Source organism: Acanthaster planci, unplaced genomic scaffold (assembly GCF_054643075.1).
Source record: "Acanthaster planci isolate LZ-2023a unplaced genomic scaffold, COTS_SCS Contig15, whole genome shotgun sequence".
NCBI lineage: Eukaryota > Metazoa > Echinodermata > Asteroidea > Valvatida > Acanthasteridae > Acanthaster > Acanthaster planci.
Genome location: NW_028257639.1, coordinates 150,122 through 165,273, shown reverse-complemented (window position 1 = coordinate 165,273; position 15,152 = coordinate 150,122). Strand labels below are relative to the sequence as shown.

Sequence of the window (15,152 nt, the reverse complement as noted above, 5' to 3'; positions counted from 1 at the left end):
GGGTTGCTGCAGGTTAACAGCCTTGTGGGTGAGTACAGACCTGGTTTGATATGAGAGTGGATGTGCAGTTGTAGAACGACTCTAGTTCCTCTGGGTGGACGTCGGCAAAGTTCTTCCTGTCAACAAAGACGTTGAGGACCTCTGGCCACCAACTGTGCATCTGCTTCTCCTCCATCTTCTCACATTCTAAGATGACGTTATTCTGTTGGGAAGAAATAACAGTCGTAAGAGAAGCTCAAAAAAAGACCTCTGCAAACTGCTTGCTGACTAAAGCAACCTGAAATGTACATAAACATCAGATGGTCTGATGTTTGGATGCTGGCAGAATCATCGACAAAACAATCAAGCACAACAGCATCTGGATTCCACCAAACCTTGATAATATGCATCTTTGAATAACTGGTTTTCCGAAAAGAGCTGATCCTTATTCAAAGTGAGATTTTCAGTGAGGGTTACTTCAGATATGACGTTACCTTGAGGTGTTCGCATTCCACTGGTCCTTGGGACCTCAGGTTGCTGAGGTCCACCAAGATCAGTCGGCCCAGGCTGTTCTGGCAAAGTCGTAGCACCGTCTGCATGGACGGATGTGTGATGTGCAAGGACCTGGTCATGAGCTCCCGAGCTTCCACAAAGCTCTCATGCCATGGTCTGGAGTAGTCCAGCCCTCTGAAATATCAATAAAACACTTGTCTTTACAATAAAAAGATTACGTCATGGCTCCTTCATGTAAATCACAAATCCGCACACTGTACTTATGTAGACCAATCAGAAGTAGTGTGCAAGCTGCTGTACAAAATGACCATTCCTTGATGGTTTTCTGAACTTCTCTAATAAAGGGAGGCCTTGTAATAGGGTCTATATTATAACTAGCACCTCCTTGCTGAAAAAGAAGCGTCAAGGTGGTAGGTAAAATTCCAACTTGGTGCAAGGCACATGCACTATTCAAAGGTCAACAGAGATTGGTCGCTACAGTCTAATCAGACACAATGTCACAGTTACTGTTCAAAATACGGTAATTGTTATCGATGCAACAGAGACCTACGGATCCTAAGAAATACACAATTTGAATGAAAATGGCTTTTTCCATTGGAGACAAACTCAAGAACAAATTGGGACGGAAAACCAGCAGGACTAAAAAGGGATTCAGTCAACTGGATTTGGGAAGAGATGACTCACACTGGTTCCTCTGGCAGTTCGCCAATGTTGATATTTTCCAAGCCTTTGATGTCTGGTTTGATGAGCACGTGTTGAACTGGAGAAATAAAAAGTGTCAAGGAACTTCTAAGAATATCTTTCAAGTTGTTATGGCACAGGCTCTAATCCATTTATGCCAACGAGAAGAGTGGTAATCCTGTCAATCACAATCCCGTTCACAAGAATTAGACCATCATTAACGACAAAATACGACTTTTACTGCATAAATAGCAGGAGACAGAATGTGTCGAGATAATTAGTGGTTACTGTGTTTCAAAACTTAGCATACAGCTTGGTGCATTTGCAGTCATTACCCATCAAATTTTTTTGGAGTGTTTCATAGCCAACATTGAGGAAACTTTATGAAATGCAAATGGTACTTGGCATAATGAACCGGCATACCCATAGACTTCTTCATACTACTGGTCCAATTCTCTTTCACTTCTTGGAAGAGCTCCTCGATGAACTCCTGCATCTTGGGATTCTGGGTGAGGTGGTCTGGGATCAGACTCAGTATGTCCTGGAACCAGTGCGGCTCCATGGTGGTCACCGGACTACTCTCCACGCACTGCTTCATGAAGAGATAATTTTGCTGCGGGCACAGAGGTTCATATTAGCCATTGTTAATATACACATAGCAAACAAACACAAAACACAGTCTAAATAAACGATTAACGTGGAATGCCTTTTTTACATAAGTGAGGAAGTTTGCAAATTTCACAAATTAACCTGATGATTTGTGATGGTTTCTTGGAAGTGTTTTTAATGGGGGCATGTGGGTGCAGTAAGGTCAAGTTAACACGTCAAACGTTTTCTCGCAATAACAGCCTTAAATTTATTTCAAACAAATTTGTAATCATTGCATCAATTTAGATCACTGCAATTTTGGTAAAGACGGCTCTTTCCTGTAAACGGAGAGTGTCTTAGCTCTCTCAAAAATTATACATTTCATTTTCCACTATGAAACCTGGGCGATGGCTAGCTTGTAGATGGGGAAGCCTTTATTTCAACTTACCCTGTGCATACGATCCTTGCTCATCATCTGTATGTTAGTGAGTGATAATAACGGGGAGGGATGGAATTGACACCAAAATGGAGAATTACAGGGCAGATGTACAAAGTTGGAAGTTTGAGACGAAAAGGAATTGGATTTGAGTTGGCGTTAGTGATGGGTTTGGCATTTGGAAGAATTGAGAAAAAGTGGCGGAGGTTGAAATCAAGGTATAATGTCAAAAAGTGGGGATGGGAGGAAAACAGCAAGAACAAAACATATGTTAGACAACAGAACTTGAAACTGGCAAAACGTAAAACATTTTACAAATAACCCAAAAAATCTTCTGTTTTTATAGTCGGAGTGAAGGTAATTAGAAACTGAGAAACCAACAAATTTAACAAATAGTGCAGACTGAACAAATGTCTGACATGCAAACATGCAGAAACAAAAAGCACATTTTAAAATACCATTTGGCAAAATTCTGCTTTGATAAACAGCCTATTAAGCAAAATTTGCAAGGCTACTTAGCACCAAACCACATGTTCAATGTTATATATTTGAGTTGTGACTAGTTCCGACTTTTTCAGGTTTAGCACGTACAAGTGACAAGCTTAGAAACCCTACAAAATTACCGGTAGTCCCTAATCTCAGTTGCAAAACCAAAGTTGAAAAACAAATTGAGAAATCTCAAGGAGAAGGGAATGGAAGTCTCCTTACAGATGTCGGGTAAGATGGATTCTGCGCCGTGGGTGGCCTCTTTCGGTTGCTGTCTCCAATGTCCAGCTCCACCTCCTTAGCATTCTTGTACAGGATGTCTGTCAACAGGCCTTGCATCTCTTTGGCTCGCCGGTGCTTCATCAGCTTGCTCTGGCTGTAGTCTTTGTTGCTGGAGGACAGCACGCTGGCTGGGGTGTTAATTGGGGGCAGGCGGGGCACACCATTGGCAAGGGGCTTGGTGCCATTCTGGGTTCCCCTGGATCCCGCTTGATGGCCATTGACACGAGCTGCCATCTGAAATACAAATCACGAATTAGGGCGAAGGGTCTGCATGTACGTACTTGTAAATGTTACATGTATACATCAGAACAGTTGATTCATCAGGTGGTTTGCATTGATAAATAAAAAACTGATGAATGATTCAACAGATTTCTGCAACACAAAGGATAATTTCCTGGATTGACTTTACGTTCAAATTCCATGAGCTTTATGATAAACCAAAGCCAAGTGGAATGGCCCATTCAGCATCTCAAAACCACTCTTGCCAATGCACATATGTGCATTACATGTATTTGTATGACTAGGCTTCTGAAGCTGGTATCCAAAACAGTACAGTTGACAACATACGGAAACACTTTTGTAAAGACCTGGACACTGTCAAACTACAGAACTTACAAAAGTTACCTCTTGATGCCCTCTATAACCAAGAGGTGGCAACAGGTACATGTACAAAACACAAAAAGTGACCTTTCCCAGGAAGCCATTGTGATTGTGTTCCCTGAATTTTAAATGTAATCTGTTAAATTAGGTGATGCCAGACTGTTTGGGCTTCCAATCCTCACTTTTAATTTGTTTTTCTTAAATGTGACTCAACACATTTAAATATATTTCATCACAAATTTTGAATTATTCAAAATGTAAAACTGGCATTAATTTGAAATTAACTCTGATTTTGTTACTTTTACTGTGAGGTTCCAAAAATCAAGTTAACCTCACTTTCGATTCAAGATGACCACACACAAATGCAGTCTATTCTTTCATAGGAAAAACTACTGAATGGGACAATGGGAGTTATCCTAAAGTACTGGCTAGCAAAAAATGGCATCAAGAACCACAAGATAAGTAATTTTACATGACTATTAGGTCCTACTAGTAGGCCCTCGCCAAGATAGTCTTGCAGAGGCTACATGCATGCTTTCAGGGTGACTTCAACACCTAAAACTTCTCATCTTACAATCTTTATACATTTGTACAGTTATAACATGTTTACAGTTTAAAAGGGTACTTTAGATTTAGGACTATTAACGTTAGTATTCTCATATGGGAGCAGTCCAACATGAAATATGATCAATTCTAAGTAGAGAGACTATTCTTGTGAGAAATAAAGTTACAATAGCGTCATGATCTCGAAGGAAAGGCACTTTATAAATCCTATGGGAAACCATTACATTAAAGAAAATGCAGACTTGTGGACATAGCCTAGCCTAAGTCAGTAAAATTACACGTACACATTGTTGGGTAGCTTTAAGGTCAGAAGGTACGTGTACTTAGGCCTATTTGGGGGAAATGAAATCCTTCAACACCTAAAACTTCTCATCTTGCAATCTTTATACTACATGGTAGTCCACCCTGAGGCCTGAGTTCTGACACACCATGGAGGTAGGAAACCTCCATCATCCATGCAATGAAAGACACTGACAGACTAGTCTGTCATTGTCTATGTGTCAACCTAATTCTATTCATCATTAACACTATAGCATGCATATACAAAAGTAATAAAGCAAGGCAAGCATCTGTATCATTGATGTTTGGACGAACAAGCCCGATGATAAACTTGGGTAACATTAATAGTTCATTGTTGTTCACGTATCACATCGGCCTCGGCAAAACAAGATTGTTTACAAAATGGCGACTTCCATGAACCCCAAATTCTGAACTTAAACCCACTACACAATGACCGACAAATTTGTACTGGCGAGATGTCACTTACCTTTTCTACGTGTGATCAAGTAAAGGGATCTCCCTTGTAGATTCTGTAGCACTACTTTCGATTCATGGCTGAAACTGCAATAAAAGAAAAGATTTTCAAACTATCTGAATTCTCCAACTCGCTCAGCCCGACTTTTCAATCATTTATCTCGTCGCCAGGGTGAATTCCGAACTTTACCGAACAGGGCACAAGTTATGTTCGGTAACTCCCGTGAATGAGGTCAAAGGCCAGAGAATGAAGGTCATCATCATAACGCGAGCGCTAAGCAACGTGACGTCACCATAATAATGCATGCAGCAGCACAGCAGTGCTAGTGGTGCATTGCATTGGCGGACAAGATCTGTCTTCTCTTAACTAACGTGAACAATTTTGTGATTTTCTCAAAGGAACATCGGGGGAAAAGTTTTTGTGTTGTGTTCTCAGTGGCATAACCTTCAGACAGGTATGTTTTAACGAAGTCACAATCGGGAAAATCCGTTGAATTACGATTCCAATCCAAGTTAGATTGACCGGTGCAACTCAACATGCTCAAGTCAAGTACATTTAGGCCTACTATCGGGACATCTCGTACTAGGCCTACCCGAGACAACTCGTGTCCAGGACATCTCGTACCCAAAATTTCACAACTGGGACAACTCGTACCCGAGACATCTCATACCCAGGGCATGCCATACCCAGGACATGTTGTACCTGGGACACTTCGCACCTGGAAAAAATGTGATCTGCTGAGGCTAAATGAGGTTGGGGAGATCGAAACATAGAGGGTGCGTTTGTGCAGTTAGCCTTCTCCTGTTAACACGACTAGGATGCGTGCGCATTACACTCGGGTACAGGAGTATACTCCCCCTCTAGCGAGAGTATGCTCTCGCTGACCCTTGGGGTGTACTCCAGCCGTTTGAGCACCAAGGTTTCTGGTGGCCCTCAAGTACCTGACCGGACCTGTGTCCTGAATAAACTAAACTTCTCTTTTCAGAGCCGCATATTCCCCAAAGAGATTGATTAAATGTCTGCAATTAATTGGCCTACACAAAACAGGTGGCTCTTTTTAGAGCGACAAATGTTTAATTATTAAAAGAGAGCGAAATTAGGCCTACGTGGAATGCTTTTCCATGTTTCGTTTTCTTTCTCAATTGATTTACGAGTTGTCCCAGGTACGAATTGTCTCGGGTACGACATGTCCAACATTCTTACAAAAGTACATGTAGGCATATAAGAGTGAACACGATGAAACGACTGTACCACCAGAGCTGTGTAAAGTTTGTAAAAGCGTCATAGGCGTACACCAGTTCTGGAAGTAGGCCTAATAGTTTGTGTTTGGCCTTAACTATTTTAAATCGATTTTCGGGAAAAGAGGCTCACATATTTTTCAACTATTTTTTCTTTGTACTTTTTGAAGTGATCTTGAAGAGGATGTCATATTAAGAGACATTTTTATATAGCCTAAGTTTGAATTCCATCGGACTCTGCAAAGCAAAGAAATACTGATTTAAATCAGGGATATTTTGAGGTATTTTGATATGTTTTTGTACTTGTAATGGAGAGCAAAATAATTTTTTTGTACACAAAAATGAGTGTGGATTTTGACTAAAAAGCTTAAAATTTACATTTCTACATTTCCCTAAAATGTTTGTTCTTATTCGTGCCTTATTTCAATGAATGAAATGCTGGCTTTGCTTGAAATTGAAATTTGAAATTAAACATGTTAAATAGAGGAGCTAGAGCCTATGGAAAAGACAAATTTAAATCACAATTTCCTATTTAAGAAAATGAGTTCCCAATAAACAGTGGCAGTGCCCTCGCTCATTTTTGCATGTCCATACCTACCCAGAAACGGAACTTGGTGGATTACCAATCATGGCAGACGATAACAGCCAGGTACCAACAGAGCCGACAGAGGTGGATAAGGAACAACAAACAGACGAACCCAGTGAAGTCACAGAGGGTGCAGCCCAAGAGCCAGGGAGTGCTGCAGACGTAGAAACAACAGCAGAAAATGAGACAGCACAGGAAGGTGAACCAGTTGGTCAGGATAAACCTCCTGAAATTGGAGATGACGCATCCACTGAACAACCAGCTCCAGCCCCACAGGAGGTGAAACAACCAGAGGAAGAAACAACACAGAATGAGACAATGGGTGAACAGGAGGTTGGAGGTGAGGAGGAAGAGGTCAAGGGTCAAGACCAAGCTGTTGCTGACCAGGACCAAGAAGCTTCCAGGGCAGAACTTGAGACAGAGGGACAAGATCTGGCCACCGATAAGGAGGTAGCAGGTCAAGATCAGGATGTCGCAGTGGCTGGACAGGATCAAGAGGACGAAAGGCAAAGCCAAGAGGTCAAAGGTCAGGAGGAGGATAAGGAGGGTGAGACCGCAGGAGAGACAGCCGTCGTCTCAGCCCAGGAGGAAAGTAAAGAAGCAAGTTCGGAGGAGGAGAAACCACAGGAGGCTTTTGAGGAGGCGGTTGATGTGCAGCAAGAACCAGGGAAAGATGAATCAAGAGATGCTGAGAGGACTGCATCCCAAGTGGAGCGGGAAACGGTTGGCATGGAGACTGAGCAGACAGATGAGCAACACGAAGTTGACCCTCACGCTGCCTCACCCATGCCCGATCCTCTCAATGCTACGGCAACAGGTAACTTGTCAAAACCTTCAAACTATTCATTAACTGCTGTAATCAGGCTTGTCTAGCAACTTAGTTTTGTGAAAGAAATCGTATAGGGAAACTGACTAGGTGCTTAGGAATGATTAGAAAGATGAACAACAAAAATTGACTGGAGCAGCGGCCTCTTGAATACCGTACCAGTGCTCTACCAACTGAGCTACCCAGCCCTATGTTGGTGGCTATTCCCATTTGTCAATATCTCTGTTCAGGGGGTGCTAGCCAGAAGCCATTAACCCCGACACATGTAATAATGCGCCCAATAGCCAAGTTTTGTTTTTTCAGGATGTTGTTACATTCAATTTTCAGTGCTTTATCCACATATCTTTTTGTTCTGTGTTTTTCCAGTGAAATTTGTGTTGATGCCTAGCGGGCAGGTGACTACAATGGCGTGCGCTCTGAGTCAGACTATGCAGCAGCTACGCGCTCTCTTTGCCAGTGAGCTACGCATGCTGGCGGACCATCTGGTCTTCATGTATGACGGTACGTATGTGTCCAAAATGTACATATTTGCTCTAAACATATGTCAATCTCTATTACTCAATGGTTGGTTTTTGCTTCATGCCCAAAACAAAAGTAAAGCAGTCTTGATGTCATCAGTTGTTGCATCGGTAGGATTTTTGGGTTAAATTTGGTGCCCAAAATCTCAACCAAATGTGCAAGGAATACATGTATTCATTCTAAAGAATTAAAAAATCATGAAAATAGCATTTTGTTGGCTGTACACACAACAGTCATTGCCTCTGTTGGCACATACTAAACAAGGTTTTGTTTATATCCAACTGACAAAACCCCCTCTTTTCCATTTTTAGGGTCAAATGTCAAGGATGAATTGACCCTTCATGATCTTGGCGTTGGACCGAATGGTGCTGTCCAGATGGAGATCTCGTCGGCTGACCCAGAGAATAATCCCCTGAAAGCCCTCAAACCAAAGCCCTCATACATCATGCCCGACGTCATTACGGTTAAAGTTCAAAGAGGTGTGTACAAGTTCATGTACAACGAAATCTCTAAATTAGTTTTTACAACAACTTTAGGCGTCAAGAAGATAGAAGAATTGATCATTTCCTAAAATAGATTTTAATACAAACGCATACAAACACAAAGAGCCCACAATATTTTTTTCTTTATGATTTTTCTTTATCCTATTTTGTTAGAGTTCATTTTTTTTCTTTTCCGGAATGCTTGCAAGGTTTTCTCTATAAAATTGCACCCAATCTTGACTTTCACCTCGGATGGTTGGTTTGTTAGTCTAGTACAGGTTTTAAAAAATTTATGTCAATTTTTCACATTTTAAGAGGGATAGGACAACCTTTGATGACTGTGGTGAGATTCTGACGTTTTGAATTTGCCTTTGAGATATTTGCAGCTCATTTTAGAAGTTGATTATTTTTCTCACAGATGGTGTGCAGGAAGACATTGTCGTTGAGATCGAGCGTTCCATGCGGCATAAGCCATTCCTAGGTGGATTCCGCCATCGCAACACGGGGACAGAATACCACAATGCCTCAGCCCAGACCCGGCCCAAGACACGCAAGGATAACGGCATTGAGAAGTTCTGTCGCGACACCCAGACGGTCAAGCAGAAGAACATACGCCAACAAACCATGATCAACACGGCCACCCAGATGACCATGATCGGGTGCTATGTCTCAAACATGACCGATAAGCTGGTGGTGCCCGGTAGGTACCAGACCGCCGAGGAGTATCATGCCATCCGACTGAAAAAGGTGAGATGTTGCCTTTTTCTTGTGAGGAGGAAAGTCTTGACAAACAGTGTAATTGAACTATCGTGAGATTGGACAAAACTTAGTTGACATTCTTGGTTTGTAATTTATGTAATGATGTTTGACGCATATGACCGCAATCCTGAATCTGCAAAAATTCCTAAAAGCTCCAATTTCAATTGTGTCTCTTTATCTTACTGCCTACAGGTCATCATCCTGCAGTCCTACTTCCGTCGCTGGCAGGCCAAACGGCACGTGGCCAAGCTACGGGTGGACCTGGCCAAGCGGTTGGAGTGGGAGAGGCAAGAGGCCATCCGTAAGGTCAAGGAGAAGGAGGATCGCATCCGGCGGGAGTTTGAGAAACGCATGAACCCTCGCAGCAAAGAAGACTTTGACTTGCTCTACCACGCTCTGGAAAGTAAGCAGTGTCGTCAAGAGCTCTTAAGACCTTCACAAGACCAGCCCATGACTTCCAGTCTGAATTCAAATTGCATGTTATGTCAGTGAACTTCAACAAAAGCATTCCTTTGTCATTCCTCATCCTGTTACTTGTGTGCGCCCTCGCGAATGGTCTTATGTGCCATCTCGTGTGTGGTCTTCTGATGATCTCGACTTAGACTCAGAAAATTAGCAAGGTTAAACTTCTGCAGATTAAGATGTCATCATGAGCTAATCTTAAGGTCCAATCAAGTTGCAAGCTGTTCAAATAAACTGTGACGTTGTAGGCTTTGCTTTTATTTTTTGTTGTTTCTCATCTCCTGTTGGGCCTGCCGACACGGAAGGATGGTAACAAACGTCAGGAGAGAAAACAGTAGTAACAAGTAGGGTGCATTGACACGTCAGGTGGTGTGCTCTGGGCGAATTATGTGAACGACTTTCCATGATAACATCTGCCCATCCGTGTAAAGTTAATTGCAGAACGAATTAACCGATAAAAAGATTAGCATTTACAACTTGTTGCCAACTAGTAGTGCGTCCCGCAATGGCAGTGACGTTCTGCTTGGTCATCAGTGTTTTGAGATTTGCTAACTCCTTTCTTCTGTATCTACCAGAATGGCGTAAAGAGGAGCTGGATCAGATCAATGCCACCCTCACAGGAGCCAAGCGCAAGGCCGCGCTCTGCCACCTGTTGGATCAAGAGACACAGCTGATTGCATCTATCGGTAGACACAAGCTGGAAGCTGACACCGTGAACAAACAGCAGGCCATACAAAACTTCCTGGATAAGGTAAACCCTCCAACTATTAATGCCAAAAACTCATGTTTACATCAAGGATGCCTATACACTGCTTCAAGACTGCTTCTTTTTTCAAATTCATACTTGGTATGCAAAGACTGGATGTTGCTATGCTATAAAACAAAGTGTACTTAAGCCTGTGTATTTACAATGAGTCATAGACGTTGAATAATGCTAACAAGAGCGTCTGCAGCAGGAAAGTGGTATGCAAATCCTATTGGAGCTCTTTGGAGAGGGGTCATTCCATGAGGTTGGGGCACACTTTGTGACAATGTCCTTTGTTACATGGGTGCCGAAAAAATGAACAGCTACTTCCCTGCATGTGGATTCCAAATTATACATCTTGCAAGGCTGAATACAGAGATATGTGTGTTTCTTCCTCCATGCTTTTACGGAGCAAATGACCTATTCTACGGATCATGACAAGTGGTACAAGTTACCCATGTAACTAGGGCACCGTCACAAATTGTGCTCCAACCTCATGGAATGACCCAGAGAAGTATGCATGGTAGGATGACAAATAGGTCCACAATTGAAGTTAATGGCCATTAATGAAATTGAATTCTGACAGGCGGCAGCACCCAAGAAGTGGCGTTCAGCTGACGGCAAGTTCACAGAGATGGACACAGCCTACACCATTAGGGCACGCGAACTACGTGATATCTACAAGAGTCTCAACATGAAGTACTTGACGCAAGATGAAAGACTAGATGTTCTACTGACGCTCAAACACACCGTGAAGGTAAACACAGCTGAAAAAAACGTGTTTTAACGAGTCACAATACCTCTCAAAATCGAGTCTTCATATCAGAGCATATTGTGAAGAGCACAGCATCCTCCAGACATTCAAAGATGCTATATTTAACCGTCATCTGTGCTCGTCCGATTCATGACATCTGAATATTCCAGAAAGTGTCTCAACTCCTTTGGTTGAACACAGCTCAATGCTGCAATTTTCAAACGAACACAACTAAAGACATTAACCCCCCCAAAGAAAGAGTGTCATAGGAGCAGAATTGTGCATTCATCTTTTACTCTTGCCACTTTTGTAACTGTTTATGCAGGAGCATGACTGCAAACTGACCCAGGAGATCATAGAGTTGATTGATCGGGAGGCTGACCTCTTGATGCGAGGAGTCAAGGAAAGTAATCTTGAAGGTCTGCGTAAACGGATTGCCACTCTCTTCCTACAGTACATCAAGACGCCCACGTTCAATGCAGAAGCTGCCAGGCTGCTCAAAGTAAGTCGTGCCCAACCTCAGAGCTTTAGAGTCTTGTGACAAACAAAATCTTATTAATATCCGGACCACTTGCAGTTGTGTATTTCAATAAAGCTCTCTGGAGAAAAATCAGATCTAGCAAGTAATAATTCTTTACTTCCCTCCTTTGTGTCTTTGATGACTGACAAATAAGTTCAGGTATTGAGGAAATGGGCTGCTTGTGGAAACTTTTTTTTTTGGTATGATGTGCCCCTTGTCACTTGATGTTAAAAACATTAAATGCTAAGTTGCCCTCAGCCTCTGTTTGAGGAAAGAAAAAATTTCAAAGTCTTTCTGAGGCAGAACACAGGACCTGTCTTGTATTTCAGGAAGTCGTGTTTTTAGACATCTGTGATTTTTTGGACTGAAAGTTTCGAAAGAAATGTAAGCCCAGGAGTCATGTTGCATTTTTAATGACTTCCTAATTTTTCATTATCTCTTTTTTATACCCGTCACTGTCAGAAGTACTTCACTGTCAATGAATATGTCTTGTTGACTAGGCAAAAAGTATGTTTTTCCCTATAGACCTCTAACGAGCTAATCTTGATTCTGTCCAAGTCTTATTTCACCTGTCTCTCTTTTTTCACTGCAGGTACCCCAGGATCCGTCCAGCCTCCGCAAGAACATCTACTTCTGCCCTAGCTGCAACAGCTACCTGCCGTCCACCGAGTTCCAGCTGGCCTCCAACTCCCGCATGGTGGGTCGCTGCCGGCGCTGCCAGAAGCTGGACAACGACGCCCGGGCCCGCCAGGATTACAGCCACTACCGCTACCTGCTCAGGGCGCTGCGCAAGTCGGAGGAGGCCATGCAGGATGGCTCGCGCATCGCTTTCCTCATGCAGGTAGGAAAACAAATCTGTGTAGCCATCTGAAAAGGGTTTGTTGGAATTGTTGTTCTCACAGACACTTTGTTCTAAACAAATTCTTCAAGAGCTTTTTGCTTGAAAATGTGTAGTTTGTCAGGTAATACATGTACTTTTAGTTTATATTTTTGTCAGACTTCTGAAGTTTAAGGTTACCCTCTGCCCAAGTAAAAAATCATTGGCAGTTTGGCAGTAATTTTTTTTAGGCAGCACTGCTGTCAGAATACAGTGAATGCACTCTTGACTTCTATGGAAAAAAAAAACAGTTTGAAAAGTATCCTAACATCTTCCAAGATTTTACCTACATTGAGTCTGGTTTGATCCTCCCCAGGAGGGTGACCTGAGATACCTGGTGGAGAACATCTGGAGCTCACAGAGCGCGCTCAGTGCCTGGAACGACCTGTACGACCTGGTGCTGGTGCGTTGGGACAAGGATGAGGAGTGGTCGCCATGGAACTGCATCCTTCTCACCAAGGATGAAGCCACCACGCATGTACAGATTGAGGAATTGGAGAAGGTAGGCGCTGAGGTTAATCGAATCACGGTGGAGGGAGGGACTGAAGTCAATGGGGGGGGCGTAGATTGATGCATTCATTACTTTATTGAATCGGTAATGTGAAATTGATGTGGAAGTTAGGTACAGTCATAGACTGAAGTCTGTCAGGAGTCTGCATTAGTCATTCAGTCCGATGTCGTGCACCAAGGTGTTTTTTGATGATGATGTGACTCTTGAATACTGGTCTGGTTTAAAGACTTCAAGAAGTATTCACTCTGTGGCAACTGACAAGTACACAATTAGTCAAATTCATTATTCCAATCACGTTTTTGGAGTTGCTTGTACCTTTTGTCTTTTTTTCATGCAGGGCTACGGTCGAGTTTTCTGCCACAAGGTCAATACCAAGCACACCTTGGCACGGAATTACTTCTCTCGTCTTCCGGGCATGGCAGAGCACATGAGGCAGAAGGCCGGCCAACCCAAACCGGGCACTTCTATCGTGACCCAGCCCGTGGTGCCGACCAAAGCATAGATAAACAGAACCATCAGCCTGGAGATGTTGGTGACAGCTGTCAGCTTTCACCAGGTTCAGAAATAGGGTGGAAGCGTGACCAGGATCCGAGCAAGACGGTGGACTTTGGAAATCTTCAGATTCGAGGACAGCCAGAGACACTGAGATATTGTCAAATTACATGTAACATAATCATATCTATCCTTTTTAAACCTTCTGTCTGATCTAGAATGTACATGTACTTCCACCTCGTTTGCTTCAAAACTTTCCTCATGATGATAATTCCAGCCCTTTTCAGCTCTTGCAAAGGATCCTGGATACAGTTCACATTATGCAACAAGAAAAAGTATTTTCGTTGCATTCATTATTGGGTTTGTAGAAAACTTCCCAGATGCTGTAACATCTAAGACTTTGAATTTAACCAATGACACTTTATTGTGCTTCAAGAAAGCAGGTGCACAGTAACTGGGCTGTAAAAGCTGGTGATAAATTTTTATTTGGGTTAGGATAGGCAAGTTGTAAGTGTATTTCTACATAATGTGCTTGTCTAACAGTAAATGTAGCCATGATGTAATACGTATGCTTTCACCAAGTCCTCCAGTACTGACAGGTTATTCAGAGTCAAGGAACCGGACAGTCCAGTTTCCGTTACTTGGTAGGAGTCATTAGTTGGGACATTCAGCTAAGGTGGTGCCCCTAGATGGTGCTGTTCTGTTTACATCAACCATTTTATTGACTTTTTAACTAAAGAGGGAGTGTTTTCATTCTAATGAATGCTGCCCTCACATGTCCAGAGAATACATGAGATCTACAGTAAAAATGATTTACAGAGATTAATCCTCCTGGCATTACTTTCCATGTCAAAATAGATTGTATGATAAGTTCTTTACGTGAAGTAATACACCTGTCAAATTTATTGGAAGATGGAAAGGCCTTCGACGAAAAGTTTGTATTTTTGGTAGCACTGATATGCCTCATCTGGTTCCACTTCACGTAAAAGAGCATTTTTATCTTGTTGCAAAGAAGTTTGACATAATTTTTAATTTTCTCTGACTTCATGTTCTAGTTTTATCTTCGAAGTGTACTTGTTACTAGCACAGTTTTGACGGGTCACCTTTTGAATATAAATCTGGCCCTCTGTAAATAAAATATGTAAAATACATGTAACTCAAAATTTAAGTTTGGGAACAGAGGTTAGAGTGTGCGCCGAATATTGGAACAGTTAGCTCTATAAACCAAAGTTGAGCTATTGTCTTGTTTTTTTTTGAACTTCGTGAAGTTAGACGATTTTAAATTGTCTTTCATGCTGGTTTGAGTGTTACCGGTTGGCAGCATTCACAATAAAAACCGTTAAGTACATGATATTTCTAGTTTCACCTCAAAAGATTGATTGTCATGGATAAATCTGTCACTGCTCTAGCATCTCCAGCCTACCCCATCCCACCTCAGAGCACTGACACTTTAAGCCCCTCCTGAAGAGGGGCCTCAAAGACAGTGTATAACCAAACC

The 15,152-nt window shown here is 42.3% G+C and overlaps 2 protein-coding genes across 4 annotated transcripts in view; one reads left to right on the top strand and one right to left on the bottom strand.

The window, feature by feature from the left end:
* LOC147795490 (dynein axonemal heavy chain 12-like) overlaps positions 1 to 5,074 on the bottom strand; it is a 49,306-nt gene extending 44,232 nt beyond the window's left edge. For 2 of the 3 annotated variants that reach the window (XM_087131803.1, XM_087131804.1), the window contains exons 1-7: positions 4,896 to 5,074; positions 2,906 to 3,199; positions 2,210 to 2,236; positions 1,597 to 1,786; positions 1,177 to 1,252; positions 474 to 666; positions 41 to 202 (exon numbers count right to left, since the gene is read on the bottom strand). In XM_087131803.1, coding sequence (XP_086987929.1) covers positions 41 to 202; positions 474 to 666; positions 1,177 to 1,252; positions 1,597 to 1,786; positions 2,210 to 2,236; positions 2,906 to 3,199 — 942 coding nt within the window. In that variant the 5' untranslated portion in view covers positions 4,896 to 5,074. The remainder of the gene's footprint in view (positions 1 to 40; positions 203 to 473; positions 667 to 1,176; positions 1,253 to 1,596; positions 1,787 to 2,209; positions 2,237 to 2,905; positions 3,200 to 4,895) is intronic. The other variant, XM_087131805.1, reaches the window with a different exon arrangement.
* A 111-nt stretch (positions 5,075 to 5,185) lies between these two features.
* Positions 5,186 to 15,007, top strand: iqub (IQ motif and ubiquitin domain containing). The gene is made up of 12 exons (XM_022248244.2): positions 5,186 to 5,337; positions 6,724 to 7,524; positions 7,900 to 8,034; positions 8,364 to 8,531; positions 8,953 to 9,281; positions 9,486 to 9,696; positions 10,331 to 10,506; positions 11,087 to 11,257; positions 11,580 to 11,756; positions 12,367 to 12,615; positions 12,968 to 13,153; positions 13,500 to 15,007. The coding sequence occupies exons 2-12, from the start codon at positions 6,750 to 6,752 to the stop codon at positions 13,662 to 13,664; spliced, it is 2,742 nt and encodes a 913-aa protein (XP_022103936.2). The 5' UTR covers positions 5,186 to 5,337; positions 6,724 to 6,749; the 3' UTR covers positions 13,665 to 15,007.
* Positions 15,008 to 15,152: the final 145 nt, after the last annotated feature.

Bases quoted from the DNA above. Each gene is read 5' to 3' on its own strand.
- iqub (XM_022248244.2), top strand. From the start codon at position 6,750: ATGGCAGACGATAACAGCCAGGTACCAACAGAGCCGACAGAGGTGGAT. The intron at 11,258-11,579 runs GTAAACACAGCT...CTGTTTATGCAG, and splicing joins CGCTCAAACACACCGTGAAG to GAGCATGACTGCAAACTGAC. The intron at 12,616-12,967 runs GTAGGAAAACAA...GATCCTCCCCAG, and splicing joins GCATCGCTTTCCTCATGCAG to GAGGGTGACCTGAGATACCT.